Source organism: Diospyros lotus, chromosome 1 (assembly GCF_014633365.1).
Source record: "Diospyros lotus cultivar Yz01 chromosome 1, ASM1463336v1, whole genome shotgun sequence".
NCBI lineage: Eukaryota > Viridiplantae > Streptophyta > Magnoliopsida > Ericales > Ebenaceae > Diospyros > Diospyros lotus.
In genome coordinates this window covers 32,469,563-32,495,877 of record NC_068338.1, presented here as the reverse complement: position 1 = coordinate 32,495,877, position 26,315 = coordinate 32,469,563, and the positions used below count along the sequence as shown (strand labels likewise).

The following is a 26,315-nucleotide window of genomic DNA, read 5'->3' as shown; positions in this document are numbered from 1 at the left end:
AACCTTCCTTTGCCCCAAGAATCGAGATCGTGCATTAATATTGTTCGATTTTTGGTCTCAAGACGTCGGGCATGGGTCGGATTCAAGTAAAAATTTGTTCCATTCGTAGGTTGAGGGTCGGTTGAACAGGAATGATATGCATGTGCTGCCAAAAGTGTTTTGGCTCAGTGGACAACCCAATCCCAATTTATAACGACGTAACGTGCTCTAATTAAAGGACCATTCCAATTGATGCTCCCAAATTTTCACTTGTACCTCTGTTTAATTAGTTCCCTGTCAAATGTATGTTCATTTTGACAAAACAAATTATCAGTCACATCCAAACACCAAACTCCATGGCTCGATAACAAATAAAATCATCCACTTAGTTGGGTTTGGGTTGTGATTAATTGCAATTCAATTTGATCACTGTAATTGCTGGGGGATGAATGTGGAATTAGGGGCTAGTTGGAGTTGGACTGTGCTTTAAATGGTTAATTCCTTCCAGATATTCCAGCCCGTCAGATGCTTCAGCTGTCTCGCCTACTTCCTGCTTCTTTTTATATATAACGCGTACTAATAAATATCATTCAAATCAATGGTCAAATCACAAACCTATCATTAGAGATGGCAAAATGGGTCCGGCCCGACGGGCTGGCCCATTGGGGCCTGGCCTGGGACCGGGCTAGGGCCAGCAAAATCATTAGAGATGGCAAAATAGGTCCGGCCCGACGGGCTGGCCCGTTGGGGCCTGGCCTGGGACCGGGCTAGGGCCAGCATTTTGCTGGCCCATTTAAGGCCGAGCCAATTTGGCCCGACCCGCTTGGCCCGGCGGGCCAAATGGTGGCGAGCCGGGCTGGCTTTCTTGGCCCGCTAATCGGCCACAAAAACCCCCTCAGCCTCGCCCTCACCCTCTGCCTCGCTCTCGACCTCGTCTCGCCCTCGCCCTCGCCCGCGCCCCTCGCTCTCTCCCTCGCTCGTCGTCGCCATCGCCCTTGTCTCGCCCTCGTCTGCACCCCTCGCTCTCACCCTCTGTCTCGCCCTCGTCCTCGCCCGCGCCCCTCGCTCTCGCCCTCGCTCGCCCTCGCCCTCGCCCTCGCTCGCCCTCGCCCTCGCCCTCGCCCGCGCCCCTCGCTCTCGCTCTCGCCCTCGCCCTCGGCCGCGCCCCTCGCTCTCGCCCTCGCCCTCGCCCTCGCCCTCGCCCGCGCCCCTCGCCCTCTGCCTCGCCCTTACCCTCGCCCGCGCCCCTCGCTCGCCCTCCCCTTTGCCCTCGCCCTCGCCCTCGCCCTCGCCCGTGCCCCTCGCTCTCGCCCTCTGTCTCGCCCTCGCCCCTCAGTCGCCCTCGCTCGCCCTCTGTCGCCCACGCGGCCCCGCCCCTCGCCCTCTCTCGCTCACGCCGCCTGCCTCTGTTGCCTAGCTAAAGCCTAAAGGTAAGTTAAGTTTTGTGTTAATTATTTGCCTAGCTAAAGCGTAAAGTTTTGTGTTAATTATTTAAAATGAATTGTTTTAATTATTTACAGCGTGGATTCTTCTGTTAGAAACTTAGAATGGATGGTGATGATCAAATTTCGAGAGGAATCCCTAGTAATGTTAATGAGGAACTATATCACAATCACAATCAAAAAAGCCTAAGATTTTAACCTCTGATGTGTGGAACCATTTTGTGAAAATTGGTGTTGGTAGTGATGGCAAACCAAGGTGTAAATGCAAGGGGTGTGGTAAAGAATATTCATGTCCATCTAAATTAGGAACCTCTCATTTAAGTCGTCATATTCGTAAATGTATGATGATTTCTAAGTATAATGATGCAAGAGATATGCTTATTGATTACGAAGGGAAGTTGAAGAGAAAAAAATTTAACCCTAAAGTAAATCATGAACTTATTGCTCAGATGATTATTTCACATGGTGCTCCCTTTAATATGGTTAAGTGGAAGGGGTTTAGAAATTATCAAAAATTTCTGAATGAACATTGTAAGTTCATTTGTAGAAATACTGCTAAAGGGGATGTCTTGAGAACATATGAAATAGAGAAAGAGAAGTTAAAACAACAATTGGCTCAAATTCCTGGTAGAGTTTGTTTGACTTTTGATGTTTGGACTGCATGCACTAATCATGGATTTATTTCTCTTACTGTTCATTATGTTGATGGCAATTGGAAGTTGAATAGTAAGATATTGTCATTTGCTCATATGAAGCTACCACATAGTGGACATGAATTATCATTGAAGGTGTTGGAATTTTTAAAGGATTGGGGATTGGAGAAAAAAAAAAATTTCCCTCACTTTGGACAACGCCACTTCAAATGACAACATGCAAAATATATTGAAAGAACATTTAAATTTATCGAATACTTTGTTGCTTAATGGAGAGTTCTTTCACATTAGATGTTGTGCTCATATACTGAACCTTATTGTTCAAGATGGTTTGAAGGTAGCTAGTGAGGCATTGCATAAAATAAGACAAAGTGTTCATTATGTGAGGGGTTCAGAAGCTAGGATGAGACAATTTTATCAATGTATTGAGCAAGTTGGTGGAATTGATACAGGAATTGGGTTGAGACCAGATGTTGTCACTAGATGGAACTCCACCTACATAATGCTTGAGAGTGCACTCAAGTATCGTCGTGCATTTCATAGTTTAAGCTTATGTGATAAAAATTATAGGTGGTGCCCATCAAGTGATGAGTGGACAAGAGGGGAGATAATTTGTGAATTCTTAAAGCCATTTTATACTATCACTAATTTGATTTCTGAATCCTCTTACCCTACATCTAATTTGTATTTTGGGGAAATTTGGAGGATAGAGTGTCTCTTGACATCCAACTTGAAAAATGATGATGAGTTGATTGCAAGTATGAGTGCAAGGATGAAAGAAAAATTTGATAAGTATTGGAGTGATTATAGAGTGGTTCTTGCATTTGGGGCGATTCTTGATCCAACCAAGAAGTTTAACTTTTTGAGGTACACTTATTCAAAGCTCAATCCTTATAACTATGAAGAGAAGTTGGAAATGGTGAAGACGGCTTTGTATAGGCTTTATGGTGAATATGTTAACAATGGTTTATCAAGTTCAAGTTCAATGCCTTGCTCAAATGTTAGTGGATCACAAATTTTCATTGGAGGTGAACAAGCAAAGAAGTCAAAAAATATATATGATGTAAGTCTATATTTTTTAAAAAAACTTGTTCATATATAATTGATATAAATATTTGGTTGACTATTTTTTTGATTATTTGATAGGATTTTGAAGCATTTGATTGCCAAGTTTCTAACGATGTCGGAAAATCCCAACTTGATCTTTATTTGGAAGAGCCAAGGATTCCAATATCGGGAGCATTTGATGTCTTGGCATATTGGAGAGAGCGAGCTAATAGAGGAAAAATTATTGCAAAGATGGCTTGTGATATATTGAGTATTCCAATAACAACCGTAGCATCAGAGTCCGCTTTTAGCATTGGATCTCGTATTTTGAACAAGTATAGAAGTCGTTTCTATGATGAAACAATTCAAGCTCTCTTGTGCACACGAAGTTGGTTGCATGGTTTTGGAGGTAATTTTTTTTAAACTTTCTAATATCTAGGATTTAACATAACATTAAACATTTCTCTTATATGATAAATAATTAACATGTGTAATTTTTTATTATAGATGATGATGAGGAGGAGGAGTCAAGCATTGATGATATAAGACTTTCTAAACAAGACTCAAATGTTGTTGTTGATGAAGAGGATGAAGATTAAAGGCATACTTTTTAATTGTTTTTTTTCTTCTTATTTGTAATTTGGCGTCCAGAAATGGCTCTTTAAGCAAGTTGTTTTTCTTCATCTGGAATTTGTATGCTCATGTAGTAGTAATTTTAATTGCTTCTCTGGTTAGATAGTTGAATGTTTTGTGATTGGATTGCTTTACCAGTTTACTGCCACATACCACTTTCTTTGATACAATGTGTAACCTTGTAGCATTTTAGTTGCGGTGGCTGCTATTTTCTTATTTAATTTAATTTTAATTGTTTTAAATATCTGTAAAATTATTTGTCTATTTTGTAACTTCTAATATAATACATTACAACTTTGAGAATGGCAGGTGCCTACAACTAAAGAAGGAAGTAGGTAAACGAAAGTGGGCCATGTAGTCAAAGTGGACTAAATGGCCAAAAATGGTATCAAACAAAAAAAAAATGGGCCGGCCCGTTTGGCCCGCGGGCCCGTGTAGGGCCAGCAATCTGCTGGCCCGTTTTTAAGCGGGCCGATTTGACCTGGCCCGCGGGCCACTTGGTGGCGGGCCCGGCCCGACCCGTTTGCCATCTCTACCTATCATCAATTCAAAGTCAACCATCAGATAAAAGAGTACTATATGGTGGAAATGTTACACAGAGAGAGAAAGAGAGTTTTGACATTTGGCCTTACATATGGTGCAAATGGTAAGACATGCTTTTATGTTCACATCTAATTAATTAATTAAAATCTAGAGAAGATCAGAAAGAAAGCCAAAGCTGTAAGCTAGATAGCTAGCTGCTTGTGATCACAGCTTCTACTATCTATTTATATTAAAGCCCATACTCTATACCATTCAAAAACCCAGAGTCACACAGAAAAGCATTACCATTATTAACGCTTTGTCAGTTTTCCAGCTCCCATGGCTTCCCAAGGCTACTACATCCCAACCCTTTCATTGCATTTCAGCTCCAACCTCAACTACTACACCCTCCAAACCCACAGCGTAAGCATCTTCCTCCTCGTCGCCCTCTTCTCCTCGCCTTCTTCTACTCTCCTCCTACTGCCATTTCTCATCAACTAGTACCATGTCCATCTTCAGCTCCGCCGCTTGGCCTTGACTCGTCGCCGCCGCCGCCCAATGGCAGCGCCGGCGGTGAAGAAACTGATCATGATGATGACTGGCTGCTCCATCTGTCTGTGTCTGTTTCAAGATGGGGAGATAATTAAGGTGTTGCCCAAATTTAAGTATGCCTCGCTACCATTCTGAGTGCATCGGTTGGTGTCTCACAACTGGCTCAAGTTGCGCCATCTCTGCAGAGCGGATCTGGAGGTTAAGTCTATCTCCTGCTGAATTTACAGTGGATGAATGGAACTCATCAAAGAAGAAGAAAGCCAGCACAGCATTGATGTTTTCTTTTCCTCTCAGTTATCTTGTTGCTTGTGAATTCAGCTGTGTGTTTGAGTCTTTAATTTCTCTCCACAGCCACCCTAGCTATTTCCAACAACCCTCACGCCGCTATGAACATTGTTCTGCAATCTACATGTGGAAAAACCATCTATTTCACTGTAATTATCGACTTTGAAAATGTTACTTTTCCAATACTACTTTATATATATATATATATAATAAGAAGGGTATAATGTATTTTTCGAACTCAAATATTCTGTAAGGGTGAGTTTTCATCCAAAACTTTTGTGCTTATCTGTTACACATTGTCTGGCCAATTAATTTACTCGAGTAATGATAACAAGTTTTTAATGTTTAAAAAGAACAAATAATATCATAACATTTGCCTTTTTCTAATATGAAGTAAGAGATCTTTTACTCGTTACAATGAGAAATATAAGAAAATTTGAGATGAGGATGTGTGTGCATTGCTGCTCATTTGCAAAGTTAGTATAACATTAATAGATAGTAGGAGGACTAATAAATCTAAAATTTTGAGTTTGAGTCTCAACAAGGAGTTTGGTTATTTCCTGGCCAAATTTGGAATATTATGATCTTTAGGGGTGTGCAGATTTTCAATTTAATCGAAATAATAGAATTGAACCAATCAAAATTGTTTGTTCACTTTGATTTTTGATAAGGTTTGGTTTGGTTTTAAAATTTATAAATTTTAGTTATTTCAATTTAATTTGATTTTTAAATAATAAAATGAAATAACAGAACCAGCCAAATTTTAAAATGACATCATTTTTACTTCAAAATAAAAGAAGAAGAATAGAACAAAGTGAACCGAACAGAAGAAGATGAGCCTTCACCTTCAACCCTTCCCTTTTGTTTCCCATTGTCATCTCAGATCAATCCCAAGTTTCCAATCTGTTGAGCCTTTCTTTCTACCTCTACGATATTAGCAGCCAATCGTGTTTCCATCACTACCAGCATCTCTCTCTCTCTCTCTCCAACTATTTTCTCCCACCGTAGCTCCATCACACCATTGTGTTTGGCTGTCAATACCACCTCAACAACCACCATTGTCTTAAACGTCGCCTCTATTTCCTTTAATGATTTACAACATCTTGGCTATGGCCACCTCAGTAAGGTTTCCAATGACCTCAATTTTCTTACACACACACACACACACACGAATGAGATAGGTATTTTAAACATTAAAACATAGATTTACTAAAATTTGACTGTTAGATCCTTTTTATTTTTAGGTATGTGGATCGCTAAGTTAATGCTAAACTAATAGTCAGTTTCAATTGTCAAAATTTGCAGATATACAAAAAATTAATTATTATATCAAACCTATTTTTGGATATATAAACCACCACTTGGGGGTATTTGATGACCGGTTCCAATTATTGGAATCATGGGCTTGCTCGGTGGCCAGCAGCAGTAAGTCTGAAAATTATTTCAATTTGTTCAATTTTTGTCGATTTTTTCGCATTGTTTCAATTATTTCAGTCGATTCGATTTTTTTAATTTGTTCAATTTTAGCATTTTAATTAGTTTGGTATGAACTTACTTTAAAAAAAAAAAAAAATTGTTAGTTGCTATTCTTCAACACATTATTCTTCTTCTATAATTTTTTTCAATCTTTAATTGCTGCCAACTTTGGGCACACACTAATTATACATCGTCTCTGGTCAAGTCTTCTGGGCAAATCATGAAAATGGATAAAAAAAAAAAAATTCATTTTGTATATTGTAATACGTTCATTAATCATATTTTTCATATTCTTAATCCTAAGAGTTTTAGATTCAATTAAACAAAATATTACAAATAAAACACATTACCATCCTATTAGTAAATACCATCACTTAAGCGTCGGGTGGGAGTCTGTCTGGGACAGTTTCATGGGGCCCTATTTCTGCATACTTTCTATATCGAATTAATTTGACATGATGGGTCACATTTAAAGACAGAGAAGCAACCGTTGCTATCACTGGGCCTGAACACATTCTCTAGAACCTTAATGACGAGGCCTGGGCCTGAGTTCTTTTTATGAATTGGGCCTAGTGAGTTATGAATTGGGGTTTGCAGCTTAGTTTACTACCCTGAAATTTTAATCTCTGAGCCTACCCTGCCCAACTGGATGTTCTAAAATATAATTTGGTCCCATGTTTATGGGTTGGGCTGAATAGGCCCAATTCGGTTAACCTACGTACACGAGCTTCAGAGACGGATCGAGAAATTTGAGTAATTGGACCTGCCGGTAGAAGCCCGCCCTCTCAATTACACTAATACTAACTAAGCTTCGCATTCCATTACTACTTGATAACTGAATTTTAAAATATTATCATTTACTTAATCATCTTTCAAAATCATTTGTTATCCCTCACCCATTAGCTCACTGTTAGTTGAAACTAATGGTTATGCACCCATATCAAACAAAAAATACATGTGGTGTTGATGCGGGTTAAGTGTATATTAACTGCGAATTAGAAATAACCATATGTCATTACCCCCAAATCCTCATAAAATCCTTTCTCCTTCCCCCCCCCCCCCCCTCTCTCTCTCTTGCCTCTGGTTGTCACTAGCAATAGTAGACCTTTTTTCTAGTCGTCGTTCGACGCTGTTGCACCCACCGTCGTTTGCCTCTTACATTGACGTTCGACACCATAGCAGATCCTCCTACATCGACCCTCTTTCTAACCACAATAATAGACCCTCATTTTCATTACCGTTCACCTCTTATAATGCTCGCATGTAGTGGCGAACAACGATGGCGACGTCTATGTAAAAGGTGAATGGTGGCTAGAAGAAAGGTCTGCTACCACATGCGACAACCAAAGGCAAGAGAGAAAGAGAAGAAAGAGAAAGGGTTTTATGGGGATTTGGGGATAGTGATACGTGGTAGTTTCTGATTGGCAATTAATGCACAATTAGGTCACATCAGACCCACTTGTGCTTTCCATTTGACACTTGTGTTTAACCATTAATCACAATCAAAAGTTAATTAATGAGTAAAAAATGAGAAACGATTTTGAAAAATAAATGAATGACGGATAATATTTTAAAATTCAATTATTAAGTAATAATTGAATACAAAATTTAACTAGTATTGGTGTAATTGACTTGAATGTATTATGCAGTTTTAAGCTGTTCTTTTCAAGGAAATTACAAGTTAATGCATATAAAATGTAATTTAAACACAATTAGATGCATTTCACTAGTAAATATATAAATATATTTTGGCCAAATTACAAAACAAAAAAATTCCAAAATTTTCCAATTTTAAGTTCAAACTTTTAACCCGTTAACAATTTTTCAACATACTTTTATCAGTATGAGTAGTGAATGTGTGTGAGTTTGTGTTTATAATAAGGGCAAACAGTAAAACAACCTCAAATTTTTTTAAGAATTTGTAAATTTATCCAATCATTTTAATTTTAATAATTATATTTTAATTGACTAAGTTAAATATAATTTTATCCAACATTTAAAATTAATTTAAAAAAACATGTCATTGTTAATAATTGTCATAAAAAAATATAACACCCATATGTATACTTTTATTTTTTATTTTTTTATATATACATATAAATTTCACTCATTATTTTTTATGACAAATAACATCAACAATAACACATGCATTTTAATTTTAGGAATTAGATAAAATTGCACCCAATTTAATTATGATAAAATTATCAAAATTAAAACGTTTAAATAAATTTATAAATTCATGAAAAGTTTTATTTTTTATTTTTTTTTTTTTTGGCTATTTGCCCTTACAATGATAATAGTTTGTTCTATCAGACTGCTAGAATTATCAGTAGTTTCTATCCCAAAAAGAAAAAGGATTATCGGTAGTTCCATCAGTATCATTGAACTGACTGTGCCGGAACGAAGCTGAATACTAGTTACTACTCAATTCGGCACTGTTCGATAAGCGATTTCTGATGAAACTGATGAGATCGGTATAAGCATTGACAAACTATATTATACATATATATATATATATATGATCAAGATCAACGAAGCGTATATACAACTCGGACAATTCAATCCTCCGATAACTCATTCGCATTCGCCGACGGATGAACTTTGTGTTCAGATCGGTTCCTGCTCAGCATTCTCTTCAGAGACCCACCCAGCGCCGCCGCTTGCGACGACAAGGACGACGACGAACACGCCGACAACGAATCGCTCACTCCCACCGTTTCACTCTCATTCTCGCCACGGCCGGGACTCGGTACCTCCACCACGATCTCCAACACCGACTCCCCATCATTCTCCGGCCTCCCCGACTCTTGCATAGAATTCATCTCCACGATCTTATTCTCGCCGGCCATTCCTGCCGGAGCCCGACAAATGGGGCAGCTCGAGTGGGAATGTAGCCACATGTCGATGCACTCGACGTGGAAGGCATGGCCGCACTTGGGCAGCTTCCGGCCGACCTCTTTCTCCTCGAACACGGTTAGGCAAATGACACATTCCAATCCATGCTTGTGCTCGTCGGGCTTGTACACGAACACGGGTAATGCAGCAATGGCCGAAGCCTCGAGCCCCTTGCTCGGGGAAGACGACAGGCTGGTATCGAACGTCAAGGTATTGAAATGGTGGAAACGAGCCGCACCCAGAACGGATGCCGATGTCCCGGTACTACTCCGGCGGCGGGTGTGTTCTAGGAACCACTTGGCATAGACATGGAGTAGCAGAACGAAGAGGAGTACGAGGAGCAGAGATATGATGGCAGCGAGCATGATGTTCCCGTCGTAAGAGAGAACGCTCCGAAGGAGGCTGTTCACCGGGCTCAAACTCCGCTTCGGTGACTCCGGCTCCGGCGGACTGAACATTCTTGTTGGTCGCGGAGGCACCAGTGGTATGGTAATTGTGGGAGCATATAAAAGATGGGTTTGGGGAACTCTTGGTTTGGTTTCATGGGACAACGTTTACGTGAACATAAAGTCGTTGATAACGGATTAAATTACGGGCAATGTGCCCTGGCTTGGTCTGCATTGCGTGTACTTGTACCCTAAACAAACAAAGGCCCTCTCGTGGGTGGTGTTTTGGGGTCAAAGGAGAATCCCTTTATCCAAGGAGTGGGAGGGGAAGGTGGGGCGAAATGGAGATCTCGTGAAGGCGACGGCAGCAATAGGTTAGCGAGCGTTTCTTTATGGAATGGGTTATGGGTTTTTATTATATTCATGTAGTGGTCATATTTTGGTGGGTGGAGAAGATCCCAATGCCAAAACAATACAATCTGGGTTTTCTTATTTATGGTTGTTTTGCAACGGCGAAGGGGGTCCCCGTCCCAGACTTGTATTGCAGAGTTATTATCTTCTTCAGGGGTCCCATGTGAAGTGGGAGAGAGAGAGAGGGAGGGGACCTTTTTGACTGGTTTTGAAGACCATAGATCTAACCCTAGCACCACCAACACCAACAATATTATTATTAAACTAAAGAGTAGTACCGCTAATTGGAGTTTAGAGATACAAATTTTTGCAGTTTTCCTGCCAGTATTGTGCAAAAGGACCAAACTTTAGGGGTGCTAGGCAGAGGCTCGTGACTTCTGTGGCTCTGACGTAGTTTTAGGGGCAGTGTCACGCTACCAAACAGAGAGAGAACAGGTGCCCGAATTGCAGGGCTTTCTTAGATGGACAGTGGAGACTAATTTATTCATTGAAATTCTACGTTAAAAGTTAATTATTTATTAAAATTAAATTTATTAAATATTAAAATTCATGTAATCGACCCTAGTACAATACAAACAGGATATGTTGTTGTTTATTAAATACTAGAATTTGGAACCACACCCCCCCCCCCCCCCCGGTCTAGGATTGGGTCCACGCGGCCATGGATTAGGCACCTTGCCTGCCGTACCTAACACTGCTAAAACTAAACAGCTTGAATTGATTTGAGATGGATCAAATGAATATGGTGATGGTGCGGGTTACTAGGGCTGTGGCGTGGGGAGTTAATGTCAGAATATTCTTGCAGCTCTTTTTATTGATGATTAGCTCCTAATAAGAAATCCTAATAATTTTATTAGTAAGTTCATGAGCTGAAACCGAACAACCTACAAGAAATTATACAAATTATTGATGGAGAATTAATTGGAGATGTTAATTTAAGGCAGCATCAAATGCAACTTTCCCAAAGAAGGGAAAGAAGAAATGGGATAGAAAGGAAGGGCAAGAGACTGCTTGATTAGATACAGAGGAAAATGAATGTAGCTCGATAGCAGAAAAGAATTTGATTGATGATTGATCATTGATCTTACAAGTGACAGATTCCTGCTATTATCACACCACGTTAATGAAGGAAAATTAACTCGAATGATGAATAAGCCTTCGTAGTTCCAGTTAGCAACTTACACATTTGTAAAGTTCAGTCCATGAGTTTGTACCTTTTCTCTTGGACACCAGTAACACCCATTTGTATCTCTATAATTGTGTGAAGTGGCATCTGAAAATTGCACGGCTAATTTGTCAACAGTTCAAACCCAAAAGGCCATAGTTGCTTTCCTATCTATGTAACTGGGAATTAATCAAAAAAAGCTGAATGATGGTAGAGACCACAAATGTAAATAACAAATTCACAATGATTCATCATCTATTAGGTATTTATGACTTACCTCAATATGTGGAACTTCTTTCAAAGGCCTGTCAGCAAAATAAGCATACAGTGCCCTCAATACCGCCTGCAGGAATAACACAAGCACAACAAACAGAGAATTAATTTGCATGTGCTTTTTAAAATAATCAAATTGTAATGGCGTATTGTGTAGAACCTGGTGAGATATAACCACAACAGGGGCACGCTGTCTCTCAAGCTCAATGATTACTGGCTCCAGCCTGCAATTTGGTTGGCAGTTAATTGTAATGAAATAGCTATGCACGAATTGATGGGTACGTAGTGAAATAATTGATATCAGCCGTAAAACAGGATTATGATTCAGACTTCAGATAATAGAACCTTTGGATTACATCCAGATACGATTCTCCACGAGGATACCGATACCTCAACTTGTCCTTTCTACGTGACCTGTAATACAATTAATTTTTTTTAGAGTAAGGACAAAATCTATACTGAATAACGTATACAAGTTTTTGTGATTGGAAAGAATTTAAAATTTGCAAATCTAAAAATATGGCAACAGGAAAAAGTAAAATGCTACCAGGCCAACTCCAAAGATCACTGATATGGAAAATAAGAACAATGTAAAGAGTAACGAAACTAACAATGTAGAAGTTCTCACTGCAATATAAAACTTTGTTAAATATATATCCGGTATTCAATACTTTTCAGGGCCTATCTTTACATACTTATAATATTTGAATTCCAGGACTAGATGATATACATGAATTATCTAAATATCTGATGCACTTCATGCAAAGATCTACCATCTAACCCCCCCCCCCCCCCCCAAACCAAAAAAATAAAAAACAGCATCATCCAGTATGAAGCTTAAACAAATCAACTTTAGGTGCATGCATTCACCCACAAAATTTTAGTATCTAATTAAATTTTCAAAGAGAGAACTTTATTTGTCTTATTAAGGCTTATCAACATATTTTAAATATACCCAATCACCATTAATTTAGCAAAAGACGCTCACAAAGACTCTTTATCATTAGGGGATTTAGCAAGGATCGGACGTATGCAACAAAATCTATATATGTGGAGGTTTGATCCTCAGACCCCTAAGTCACAGGACCAACCTTTTTAACCCCGCTCAAAGGTGACCTGCTAATTTTAGTATTTAATAATTTTTTTAAGATAGAACTTTGGAAACTCTACCAGTCTAATTTCTAATTCTGATTATTAGTTTTATCAAATAACAATACTGCATATAAATTTTATTATCTTCTTTCACATCATAAAAATCAGACAATGGTATCATCCAAGGCATGGCCATATTTAAATACTCATTTAAAATGACAGGTAGAATGACATAAAAGCGTTTATGGATGGTACAATTTCAGAATTAAAAGGCAATGTTGTAATTTGTATAAACTAACACAAACATATTCCAAATAATTATACGAACTACAATTTGTTGGCATCATAAAATCACAGGACACGTGGCGCTTGTTTGTTATAAAAGCTCAAAGTACCACATTTATGTGGACTGCACCATGACACTTCACTAGGGTACAACACAATCTTATTACATGTCCAGCCCCAGTGCCTAGAATACACGTTTATGTATTTCAGAATGATGAAACATGACAATGAATTACCATTTAGTATCCATCTACAGATTGATACTGAAGTATAACAGTTTAGAACAAGACAAGAAAAGGGCAACAACAAAAACTCAACTTCTAGTACCATTCTATACTTTTCTTTTTACTTTTTCTTTTTTTTGGGTAATGCAGGCAATCCGGGCTTCGACCAATTAGTCCCCTAAAGATTCATGCACACTAACCTGCACATAGACTGGGTAAAACTCCACCCAGAGAGTGGCCGTTGTAGGCCCAAGAAATAGCCTTCACTTGGTGCTTCCATGGTTTAGAACCTCGGATCAACTCAAAGTTCTTTCCACTCCATCACCAGTTGAGCTGCCCCTTGGGGCTAATACCATTCTATTATTTATCCCAACACCTTTAAATCAAGACTACATGCTAATTTCCACACTTAAGTTCTAGAGAAAGCCATCTACAGCAGTTCTTCTCTACCATATTCCATGTTCTTGGTATTACATTATCCGATCTTATCCACATCCAAATAATTAGAGAATCACATAGATTCAATTCCTTCAAAGCCATAAGAATTGCAACATACTCATACTCCTCAGGCATGTTCTTCTTTATTTCCTCATATGTCATTCCATCACATACTCCAGCATTTATCTCATCTAGGGCACGCCATTGTATCTGCAAAATTCAAAGAAGTGAGTTTCCTACTGGACTAGGTAAGAACAATCTCCTTGTATCCTTGGACATTAGAGAAAAAGATATATTTTTCCGGCTCCACACTTACCTTTGGGAATCCAACAATTGAATTTGCTGTCAGAATTGTTCTCTGCAATGTGCTAGTCCATATCTAGCCACAGGAGAAACCACACAAGGCTATCAGAACCCCCGGAATTTTAGTCATTAAATTCTTGTTTAGAAATATAAATCAGGATGGCTTTTCAAAATAATATGATTGTACCCTGGCGTGGTGATTGCAATATATCTCACTTTCAGTGAACAAAATTAAGCACTACATACAAATACCATTCCAGCCTCACAGACGTAACATACCTGATGCCATTTCAAAAGAAGCTCAAAGAAACACTACAACAACATACCAAAACTTAATCCCACTAGGTGGGGAGCTCGAAGAAACCCTAAAAGAAAATGGTAACCTTTAAAACAAATTCAATTCAACAACTGGCAATTGACATTCAAATCAAGTTCAGGGCATCTCAATTCAATATTATCTTGGGAGTTCTTGAGTGGTCTTTATGTCTTATTTATTTGAATTTAGAGTTGAGGGTACTGCTGTAATTCCAAAGATCTACTAGAGTTAAGTTATGGCAGGTCAAGCTATCATATTGGGTCCTTAGTTATTTTTATTATCTAGAAAGATTTTATAAGTCAAAGTGATGTAGCTAGAAAGATTTTATAAGTCAAAAGTGATGTAGGACACAAAAGAAGATAATAAGAATTAGTATTGTTTATTTTATCAAACACCACTTTAAGATCCCAGAGCTCTTAATTTTATTTGAGCTTTTATACTTTCCTTTGCTTGGGGTTTTATTACAGGTGGGGATGAATCCTAACTTGAAACAGGCTTCACACCCCCATCATAATGGGAAGAGACTCTGTTGCCATGATTTGTCCAGAGAATACACAAGTCTTTTTTTTTTTTTTCATATGGTAGAAGGGAGAAAACCTGGGTATTTGAATCAAATCAATCATCAGCAATCCATCATTCTTTATATCAGCCTCTTGATTGGGAAGAAAAGTTACAGAAATTACTCAGATCCATAATTTCTTGTGGTTATCATAACAATAATAATACAACACAGGTTCCCCAATAATGGCACTGTGAATAAAACATATAGAGAACAATTTTACATAATAATGGCACCATGAATAAAACAAGTGTTGCAATGCTTACAGAAGCAGCCCGTTCATTTTTCAGTCGCTTTTCCACAAAATTAGCAAGTTTCTTTGCATAAGTCTCTCCAGTATCACTGTAGACAGGTTTCAAATTAGAACAACTAGCACAGAATCATTCATATTTAACTCAAACGAGTGAATTAAGTTGAATAAAGCAACAAAAATAAATAAATCTAGCACAAGAGAACCAAATCTAGGTCCAGAAAACAATCAGTTGAGGACAGAAGATAGGTATACTGAAGAATAGAAAGCTAACATAAAATTGCTACAACCTATGAATAACAGATATACTTGATATTGATTCCTAAAAGAATTTTACTACAACGGACAAGGATGTGTGAGAAAATAAAGTAAATTATTGAAGATCTCAAATGGTTGACGATATCAAGACACAAATTTTTGTGCATACATGATATTCACTTGAAATGTCATGTCAGTCATCAGATATTGGATTTTCAGTTAATAGCTTCATGTTCAACATGAACCTTCTTTGCCTTCATGAAATTACAAGCATGTATTATGACACAGCACCACCAAATTTTTCTCCACCGCTTGACTATCATTTGCATAAAAATGTGTCCCACAAATATTGGTTGATAACAATTCAAATAAGCCCCATTGGTTCAACATGAACATCTCACTGAATATGATATACTTCTTAAATGACTGCAACAATGCTCATTGTCGGTTTAGACTCAAATCACAAACCTCTAATTGAATCATAACCAGGTTTGATCCTCTTGGCTCTCATATCACCAAAACTCCCATTTCACTACTCTGATCTGATATCTTCATAGAATATCATACAGAATGTGCTGCATCAATGTTCTAAGGGTCTAAAATAAGATGATATTTCACATCCAATTACCTATTTGATTTTTAAGATTGATAACAAAAAGGAAGTCCTAGAGAACTTCACAAAGTAGGATGCTGAAGGGTTTTAACATATCTAGAGTGCTCTAAGGCATTCAGCACATAGTTGTCCTTGTGAGAAACATCAGGCTTTGAATGGAATTCTTTTAGCATAGTCCACTACCATCTCCAGTAGCCATACTCCATGATGGTAATTATGCTAGTAACAAACAGCAGTTGCCATTTCCTTCCTTTCTGCCTATTTGCTTCTTTAACTTCATTTGCTACTTAAAATCCGTGTCCATGTATATGTAAATGTGTTTTCATGCAATCATGCCCTCTTTGTTATAGCTTTGTAACTGTCCTTTCTAAAGAGGCAAGGTTACTCCAGAACATACATGCTCAGCTACTTGATGCAACCAAGGTAACAGGGTAGAGAGAGATGATAACAATCAAGAGGATATAGGGACAGGATTTCTGCAAAATGACAGTACAAATGTGCATCACTAACCCAAAATTTCTGTTCATAAAAGTTCATTGACTCACTACATATCAAGCACTCGTTTTTAAAGTGAATGTACTCTCTAAACTGCCAGGTGGCACTCTAAGGTTGGTCCAGCCTCTGTGAGGGAAGCCACTCCAATGACTGAAAATCTCTCCCTATGACTGATCTTGAATCAAAGCCATAATACCTGAGATAAGCCTTCAGCCTAGACCATCAGGCCAGAAGACACCAAGTAGCTTCATGTAGGAACACCTTTTAGCTTCTTTGTTAAGAGTTCAAAACGTACTATATAGTGAGAGTTGTTCCCTCAACCTATAAATGTGAAGCAGCTTAAAAGGTAAGGGGTAGCATACCGAACTAACTTAGGTGAGCCAAGTCCACAGCGGGCATAAATCTGGGATGCTAAGGCTCTCTTGCTATGGGGAAGTAGCCACAAAGATAAGATCTTACCAAAATGATAGTATTCTGACCACAGATGCAAGGAATAAGCCCTCCAACGAGAATAAACCCCCTAGGTCAGAGTACAGTGAGCATCAGTCACACTCAACTATTTTTACCGAGTTGTCTCAAGGCAAATGTGCCAGTTGGACAATCTTTAGCCAAGTGCCTATGAATGGCATTATTCAAAACTAATAAACTTAAAAGAGGACATAACTAAGAGGCATTTACAGTTCCCATTTGACAACGCCACATGTCATTAACAATACATTTGGAATCAACACAAGCTATTGGCATTCTGAATGTAGGACTCCCTGCAAAAACACATCCCATTCTTCTAATAGGTTGAAAACTAAATAGATCTGAGAAAAAGCAGTTAGAAACGTAGCATTGACCTATTAGCAGAGGCATAATTGGCAATCTTATGAACAGGCATCAAGCTACTGAATCTTGAGGACCACAAATTCACAAGATATATATATATATATATATATAGAGAGAGAGAGAGAGAGAGAGATCCTTCTATCATCTTTGGTTCCTTGAGCTGCATGTCAAGCTCTGGCATGTGGGAACTGGGGAGCACGTAGGATTCTAACAGCCCGCTAGAATTGCATATAAGACCTTCACCTATCTATGCCTTACCTATAAGTACAGGCCTCTATATTCCCATTACACACTGTTGCACTATTCCAAAGGGGAACCACTGAAATATGTTTCTTTATCCAGAGCCTACCCCAGCAATTGCCCAACTAAATCTCCAGGTTCCACTCTTATCTGATGAATTTAACACTCCTTAAGCGTATCATTCACCAAATTGTCAAATCAATAACCATCAGTTCTATACTGCCCAAGAAAAAACATAAAACTTTTAGAAGCAATCTTTCAGTGATCTGATTTTGATCAGGCACTTTCAAAACTTTCCAAAGATCACTTTGACCAAATGAACAACAAACCTCAAACTAGAGTCACCCCCAATTCTGCCTCTAACATTATCTCGACTTTCTCCATGCCTTGTAAGTAAAATTGGACGGGGTGTGAGATGTGTATTCACCTGCAAAAAAATTATGACAATTCATGTACCATGTCAAATATTCATATTAACAGCAGATCTGTTGTTAAAAAACCAGGGAAAAAAAGGTATCTTCATCACTTGAGTAGGCATCTTAATGCAGTGACAGGTAGTATCTACTAACACCTCAACTTAACTAGGCCTTGAGTATGATGTATAAGAAACCTTAAAATTTATGCCACTCTAATACTCTGTAAGCATATCAAGTATTATTGCAATTAGATGCCTCATTCAAAGGATGAGTTTGTTTATACTTATGACAAGAGCACCTTAACCATAAGCTAAATTAAAATGCATTTCCCCATAATTTAATTCAACAACCAAATAACTTGAGACACATACAAGTAAATATTCCAATAGCATAGGTGGAGGGGGACATTATTTGTCTTGGTGTGTGGTGTTTGAGGGGGGGGGGGGGAGAATAGTTAATATATAAATAAAGGGAAGTTGGCCAGATTTGGGTCTTATTCATACATAGTTTCACAATTATTTTTTCCTTGGTATCAAATATGGGATGGCCACCCTTGCAAAAACTATAAATAAATTCTATAAACTAGCTGAGAGTCCATACCACATAGGAAAAGTTTGAAAGATTGGGGAGGCCCCGCCCCTTTTACAATCCACCTATGTTCAATAGACATAACAAGTAAGTTTGAGTAGTAACATGTTTGTCTAGAAATGATTGCTCATGAGGAGAGGATTTCTTATTCAGGTCAAGGATTGAAACATATTTGGCAGTAGGATGAGGATTGCTTCTGTAGTACCACAATAACCCAAGGCCAATGGTTTGACATGACACCCCCACAATACACACTAGGAAGCAAGGGCACTTCATATTGAGCGTCATACACTGTCCAACATGTGTACGTCACGTACACTTGCCAGAGACACAAAGATAAGTTTCATACACCCCAAACTGCATGTCCTAAGATTTTTAGTATTATTTTTATTTTTGAACATATTTAGAACTTACATGCCTATGGATTGGACTTGCAACATCCCTGAGGCCATGGCAAGATTTTTAATAAGTTTTTAGAACATTTTTCACAGTAAAAATTTTTTGAGGAATAAGAAAAAGAAACATAAATGTTGAGTCTATTAACAACTCAGAAAAAATATTTTCTTTTGCATTTTGAACTATTATGTCATCATTATTACGGATTTTGTTGTATTTATGCTAGATTAGTGGTGTTATTTCAATACTTTTATATCTTGAGATTATAGATATCTTCATATTGGATTAGTGATAATTCTTTCATTTTTTTAGTGCCTTTTGGTTATTATGTTCATTAACATTACTAAAATAATCATATAAGATATTGTCATTTTCCTGTATGCCTGCATCCATATCCTTCTTTTTTTCAAATTGTCATATCTAATGTCAGTAGTCATGCTGTATCCATGTTCTCCATGCCAACACTTCCTATACAAGTCAATCAAACTTTGTAAGCTCGTGATATTAGGAGGCCGCCTTTCTATATGTGCTTAACCATCACTGCCAACTGGGAAAAAAGAAAGAAAGAAATAGGTGGGGAGAGAGAGAAAGAGAAAGAGAGAGAGAGAGAGAGAGAAAGTCCTGCTTTCATTATCATTCCATTAAGCTAAATGGGGGCATGGTTTCGAGGTTTATGAAATCTCTTATTGCAAATTAGCTGACATAGGAAGCCTTGGTTAATCAATGAAATGAAATTGCAAAGAAATAATCAAGAAAAAAGGCAATAGGAAAACCAAAAAAAAAAGCTTAACACATTCAAGGCAAATATCAGGTTTTAAAATAAGGGGCAACATACCAAGAAGAAAACAATCCTTCCAGGAAGATAGCCACTAATATTGTTTACCTGGAAAAAAGTGTTCTAGAAAGATCAGGCCTCATCATATACATCTCTAAATGGTATCCCACTTGAAAGTGGAGCAAAGCTTACAAAACCATACAGCGAGAATTTTCAGTAAAGACCAAAAATACATAGAAGGTAAAGTATTTCATACATTAGAGAGAAACTAAGAAGCTTATTTACAAAAATTATCATTCCAATTCAGAAAGCATCAGAGCTTAGTGTTTTGTTTCCTATCATTAAGGATTTAGGGTTTTTGTAGGGAATAGGAAAGGATTGCTTAAGAGTTTAGGCTCAGGGGTCTAGTTGGTGCCTAATGTTTGTGGCTTTGTTTAAATTCTGGTTTGATATTTTTTGCTTAAAGGTTTAGGGATTATAGTTTATTGATCAGAGTTTCTTTTAGTTAAGTAATATGCAGGTGCAGGCAACAACGGCAATATCCAACACATATTTCCCTTACCACCAACAAGTACAGAAACATCAAGTGGAAAGCTTTCTAGTGCCCATGCAGTTGCCTCATCAAGCCACATATAACCAGACACAAACACACATAAAGTAATGTTCTCCTCTACTTGACTATAATAAGTATACATCACAAAAAATGTAGGATCACAAAAAGAACATATAATATTTTCAAATATGCAAGTTGGAAGCAACTAAACCTCAATAGAAACTGGAAACAACATACAGCAAATTACATGGTGAAGATATGTGAACAAACCAAAGGTCCATTACATTTTAAACCACTCAATTTAATTTCAGACTACAGGATGAAATATAGGGATTAGAGAATTCCCTTGAACAGAGAAAAAAAAAAAAAAAACATTGTTCATAAAATATGATGTAGCAAGAGAACATTACTTTGGCAATGAGGGAATGCACAGAGTATCAACTGAGACATCCCCGTCTATCTAAAGACCAAGGGACTCATATGTTGACATGATAAAGGTCAAGACTACTCTCAGACACAAAGCCTGCATTTGATCCCAAACTGACAGGCAACATCCGCCACCTTTCTGCATAGGTGAAGCTGACAAAACTAAGGCAGATTGCTTAACTAGGAGCAAATAATCATGTCTTGAATTAGAGAGCCAGCCCATCCCAAGAAGGAGCTACATAGCTCAATGATGAGATAAGGAGCATTGGGAGCATAAGATATGTTTTTCATGTCCTCAAGGAGGGGAGATCCTTCTTTTGAGACTCTTAACTACCACAGTAGGGATTTGCTCAAGTTAAAATATGGGTTCACAATCACAATACAGACAAGAAAGTTGATTCAGTGATCCCTTTGCAGAGTGGCTCAAAAATTAGCTTCCTATTCTGTCATGATTTATTTGTCTTAGTGCATCATTGTTATCAAAGAGAATTATATTTCGTCATGGAAGTCCAGTTAGTCTAGAGATCAAGAATAGGCATTGGAATTGGTTAAAATCAAATTATCACTTCACATACTTGTAATAATTCATAAAATTTTCATATTTCATTCATCTATTATCTCAATAAGCACTTAATCTCCCCCCTCCTCCCCGCCAATGCGCGCGCACAGGGGAACCTAAAGTGTTGGCACTCCATTGGCTTGAAACTCAGCATTCACTAACATTAATTGATATAACAGTTTTTTTGCCTCATCCATGACTCAGTATATCAAAATTAGATCGAGTGAAACTCTATGGTCCCCAAGGATATAAATACAGAACTCCTCATGCCTTCATGCACACTTTCTGAAGGCTCAAACCAAAGGCAAGACCATACCACTCTCTTGAGCCTAATTGCCATCCCTGTTGCTTTTATCTCTGTTAGTCTCATTCTTCATCAACAAGATTCCCCCATCTCCAACTCATTGTCCAAAATGTCCATATCCCCAGTTTGATTCAAACAATCAAACTGCTGCTCTAGAAACATAAATCAATCTTACTCGTAATTATAAGCCACAAGTTGAACTTGATAGGTTTCCAGACTATCCAAAAGTGAAATGCTTACTATAAGACCTTTGCACTCTAAGTTTCACCTCTATCTTAAACTAAAAGAAGTAAATCAACCAACACACAAGCTTCCCCCAGTATCTTCTATGATATTTTCCACTATGATATTTTCCAATCAAGTCCTAATCATGCATTTTTTGCCACAAGAATTTAAGCTAGAACAATTTAGAATAAATAATTTTGAGACATAGGCTAGCACAATTTAGAATAAATAATTGTAGACAAACTTAATGGGGGGGAAGAGAGAGAGAGATCAAATGTTGGCAGAAGTTCTTGTAATAAAAAAATTCTTTAATGAGTGAATCATAAATGTATTAATCTTCCTGATACAACCCTTATATTCAACAATTACTCATTTAATGTCCACAAAATGAGCAGAGGATACTCCTCCTTATCATTATAAAAGAAAGAGCAATCAGATGACTTAACTTAAGAAGTATGTCATTTTTTACCATGACATGGTCAGATCCATAACCAGCTCAAATTTGTGGACAAGTATCCAATTAATGGCAATAGTTTACAAGTAACATGATATTTTATAGAAACAGAAGACTGCTTTTAACATCCTCCAATTCCAAGACAACTAGATTAATCATTCAGATCTACGCAGATAAGAAAATAAAATTAACACAGGAAACAATAATTAACAAAAAATAAGCTCAGCCTACTTGTATTTGTCCACCTTGGCCACTGACCATATCAATCATTTTAATGTATGACCCTTCTTCAACTGGCTCATAAACCTGTAACATGCATAAAATTTATTATCTTGAAATAATAAATATTTGTCAATGCTTAAAATTCCAGAAGAATAACTATCAGAAGCATAAGTTCAGACAACTACTTTCTCATAATTTTCTAGTCGCTTTTTGAAGTCTCGATATCCAGCTTCAAAGTCTGGCCTGAAGGGAAACATTATTTACTAAGAAAAGAAATGCAAACTGAGAAAGAACTTCCTCATAAGTGCAAACAGCCATACTCTTCGGCATAATCAGGGCTTTGCTGGATTTTAAGACGTATATTTCTTTCAATGATGCGTTCATCATTGCATATCGTCTCCAAAAAGATAATCTGCAAGGACAAGCACATGCCATGTATCAGGCATTATTTAGGGATTAAAGGCTACATCAACATGTCAATAGAGTAAAAATCCAAATAATACTAATTTAGCAACAAACAACTATATTCAGGTTGTTAACAAATTATAATTTTTGCTGTGCAAATAGTTAATTCATGCCAATTTTACAAGATAAGATATTTCATATAGGAAGACTTGAGAGGTGAGGTCATTCAGGTTGTCTGTGCAGCAGATGTGATGGTCTGGACATACCCAAAAATTTCATCCTTTGAGAATTCTTAGGTATGCTGAAAACTAAATGAGCATGTACCTTGCATTTTCCTTCAGCCATTTTCATAAGCATATTTCTCCGTTTGCTGGTGCTGTTTGTGGCATCAAATATCCCCACCTGCAGTTAATTATAACAACCAATTAGAAGAGAGAAAGGTATAACTAAGGTGCAATGTCTATAAAATACAATAACTTACCTGGCCGCCTTCCTGCATCCAAGCTATCATATCATCCATTGCCAGAGCTGCTACCTAGTACCACGCGATGTATTAAAACTATGTGCAAAGAAAAAAGTTAATACAGTGTACAAGTCAAATGTAATATAACCATCCAAGCTAAAAGAAAAAGAAAAAAGAGTAGCAGTTACGCACACTGGCCATATGTCAATTTGCTGTCTAGTAGTGGGATAAAATAAGCAATTTGAGGTTTTCTATAAATGATTAAAGCATAAAAAATAAAGCAAAGTGAAGGAATTGCAGGAAATGAATCACATACTTCCATATGTGACCAAGTCACAATAAAAAGATTATTAACCCCCAAAAGATTTTTGCGGACTCAGGAAGTACATTTCTTATTTGACAACTTAAATAAGTATAATTAGCAAAAATTCACCTCATTGCGCGCCTCCATACCTTCTGGATTGTCACCTCGGAAAAATCAGCAGACTGCAAACAAAAATCTATGATCTCTCAAGACTAATAAGGATAAAAATAAAAGCCACATAACATACTTCTAAACAAAACCAGCTTCAACATGCAATCACCGTGTGGAGTTCAATGTCAGGCAAAGACATGGATATCATACACAGCCTGCTTACAAAGAGATACCAATGAAAAGTTATTGGTGGTTATCTGCTGAGTGCCCATAAGAAACCTTCTGCTTCAGTTTTTCACGCAAAAATGTATGGTCATGTCGATAAAATAAAAGGCATCATCACATGCCAAATTTCTTATATTTTCACTTTTCTTGTTTGGTAATGTCACGGGAGAGAGAGAGAGAGAGAGAGAGAGAGAGAGAATGTGAGAGAGAGAGAGATTAGAGTAGAAGAAATTCATAATTCAATTTCACGATGATTCTCCCAAGAGGGCCTTGGAGAGAATATACACCCAACAGTGGGAGGGTAGACCTGCTACAGCAGATCCTATTCCCTCATTCTGTTGCAACCAACATTTTTGTCCTTTTCCAGCCATTACACGTGGGCCCTATAGGCTAACTAATTCTTTAACAGAAAATGACAGCAAGAGAAACTAACAAATTACAACAGTAAGGAAATAACAAAAAGTTATAGCCATGAAGAGATTAAAAATTGGTAAGCTGGGTTCTTCTCGTGACAATTCTCCCCCCCTTAACAGATTTCTTATCCTCAAAAAATCATGAGGAGGCTGGCAACTCTCGGAAACTGTTTGAGTAAATCAGGCAAGTATTCCTAGGAGTTGTTCTCTGTTGATCCTTCCTTCCATTTTACTAACACTTGAATGAGTGGGGCTCCTTGACTGTAAAATACCCTCTGTCTAGTATAGCCTCCAGCTCTTCCACCCTATTCCCTTCCTCAGGAAGAGAAGGCAATGTTGGATTCATTGGTTCATTACCCACTGCCCTCTTCAAGAGAGAGATGTGAAAAACTGGGTGAATTTGGAACTCTTCAGGAAGTTGCAACCGGTAGGCCACCTTTCCCACCTTAGCCAATATAGTAAAGGGCCCATAATATCGGGGGCTAAGCTTAGATACCTGCCCTCGTGTGATTGATTTAAGATGGGAGTGTTTCAGCCTCAGATATACCTTCTCTCCCACTGTAAACTCTCGATCAGTCCTTCTCCGATCCACTACTTACTTCATTCGATTCTGAGCAAATGCCAACTCCTATTTCAGCTGTCGAGGCATTACCTGGAAAGAGGTAGGTTTGTGATCAAGACCGATCATGAAAGTTTGAAGTTTCTACCGCAACATTACTGCCTTCTTCATGACACCTCGACAATGCATCCGCTGCCCTATTTTCCTTGCCCTTCTTATATTGGATTGAGTAATCCAAACCCATTAACTTGGCCATTCCCTTCTTCTACAATTGGGTTTGAAATTTTGTTGCAATAGAAACTTCAAACTTTCGTGATCGGTCTTGATCACAAACCTACCTCTTTCCAGGTAATGCCTCCATCTGTCCACTACCATTAATACTACCACTATGAATTCTTTCTCATATATGCTGAGCCCTTGATGTTTAGGGCTCAAGACCTAGCTTAGGAATGCCAACAGTCTTCCCTCCTGTACCAATACTGCTCCAATACCAGTCCCACTTGCATTTGTTTCTAGCACAAAGGATTTAGTGAAATCTGGTAGTCCCAATACCGGTACCTTACTCATGGCTTCTTTCAACCTCTCAAAAGCCTCTTTTGTTATAGTACCCAGCTGATCCCCCCTTTCTTCAGCAACTCGGTTAGAGGTTTGCTAATGGTTCCATAGTTTTGTACAAACTGGTGGTAGTATCCAGTTAATCCTAGAAATCCCCTTAGGGTCCTCACAGAGGTCGGCCTTGGCCAAGTTATCATAGCTTCTACCTTCTTTGGGTCGGTGCTAACTCTTTCCTTTGATATAATGTGCCCCAAATACTCCACTTGTCCTTGACCAAATGCACACTTAGATTTCTTAATAAAGAGCTGGTTAGATCTGAGGATATCAAGGGTGGTTCTAAGATGAATCAAGTGTTAGTAAAAGGTAGGGCTATAGATAAGTATGTCATCAAAGAATACAAGTATAAATTTTCGAATATGGGTTCAAAAATTCTGTTCATGAGGGATTGGAAAGTAGCTGGGGTATTGGTGAGCCCAAATGACATCACTAAGAATTCAAAGTGCCTATGGTGTGTCCTAAAAGCTGTTTTATAGATATCTTTGGGTTTTGTCCTAATTTGGTGATAACCCGAACGCAATCCAGCTTAGAGAAGTATTGAGCATGATGAAGTTCATCCAAAAGGTCCTCCACCAAGGGTATAGAAAACTTACCCTAGAGCACAAGTCAAGTGGTTGGGCCATGATAAGTTGAGATTCGGACCAATAAGTCATGGGTTCGATTCTTTGCCCTGCACAATGAG

The 26,315-nt window shown here is 38.0% G+C and overlaps 3 protein-coding genes across 3 annotated transcripts; 1 reads left to right on the top strand and 2 right to left on the bottom strand.

The window, feature by feature from the left end:
* Positions 1–2,477: 2,477 nt before the first annotated feature.
* LOC127788881 (zinc finger BED domain-containing protein RICESLEEPER 3-like) lies at positions 2,478–3,720 on the top strand. Its single transcript, XM_052317582.1, has 3 exons — positions 2,478–3,137; positions 3,221–3,530; positions 3,629–3,720. The coding sequence occupies exons 1-3, from the start codon at positions 2,478–2,480 to the stop codon at positions 3,718–3,720; spliced, it is 1,062 nt and encodes a 353-aa protein (XP_052173542.1).
* Positions 3,721–8,686: 4,966 nt separating this feature from the next.
* Positions 8,687–11,185, bottom strand: LOC127801588 (RING-H2 finger protein ATL63-like). Its single transcript, XM_052337216.1, has one exon. It carries the CDS (start codon positions 9,940–9,942, stop codon positions 9,148–9,150), a length of 795 nt encoding a protein of 264 aa, XP_052193176.1. The 5' UTR covers positions 9,943–11,185; the 3' UTR covers positions 8,687–9,147.
* A 147-nt stretch (positions 11,186–11,332) lies between these two features.
* On the bottom strand, positions 11,333–25,396 carry LOC127788806 (6-phosphofructo-2-kinase/fructose-2,6-bisphosphatase-like). The gene is made up of 19 exons (XM_052317461.1): positions 25,360–25,396; positions 25,062–25,114; positions 24,735–24,958; positions 23,994–24,039; positions 23,843–23,884; positions 23,428–23,481; positions 23,271–23,348; positions 22,862–22,953; positions 22,727–22,784; positions 22,551–22,625; positions 19,859–19,906; positions 17,953–18,050; positions 15,203–15,278; positions 14,075–14,137; positions 13,877–13,968; positions 12,065–12,133; positions 11,880–11,943; positions 11,724–11,789; positions 11,333–11,554 (listed from the first exon to the last, which is right to left on the bottom strand). The coding sequence occupies exons 1-19, from the start codon at positions 25,394–25,396 to the stop codon at positions 11,477–11,479; spliced, it is 1,413 nt and encodes a 470-aa protein (XP_052173421.1). The 3' UTR covers positions 11,333–11,476.
* Between the last annotated feature and the right edge of the window lie 919 nt (positions 25,397–26,315).

Coding starts and splice junctions, on each gene's coding strand:
- LOC127801588 (XM_052337216.1), bottom strand. CDS start 9,942: ATGTTCAGTCCGCCGGAGCCGGAGTCACCGAAGCGGAGTTTGAGCCCG.
- LOC127788881 (XM_052317582.1), top strand. CDS start 2,478: ATGAGACAATTTTATCAATGTATTGAGCAAGTTGGTGGAATTGATACA. Junction 3,138..3,220: donor AGTCAAAAAATATATATGAT/GTAAGTCTATAT, acceptor ATTATTTGATAG/GATTTTGAAGCATTTGATTG. Junction 3,531..3,628: donor TTGGTTGCATGGTTTTGGAG/GTAATTTTTTTT, acceptor TTTTTATTATAG/ATGATGATGAGGAGGAGGAG.
- LOC127788806 (XM_052317461.1), bottom strand. CDS start 25,396: ATGGTAGTGGACAGATGGAGGCATTACCTGGAAAGAG. Junction 23,482..23,842: donor GTATGGAGGCGCGCAATGAG/GTGAATTTTTGC, acceptor GCGTGGTACTAG/GTAGCAGCTCTGGCAATGGA. Junction 22,954..23,270: donor TGGCTGAAGGAAAATGCAAG/GTACATGCTCAT, acceptor TTGTCCTTGCAG/ATTATCTTTTTGGAGACGAT.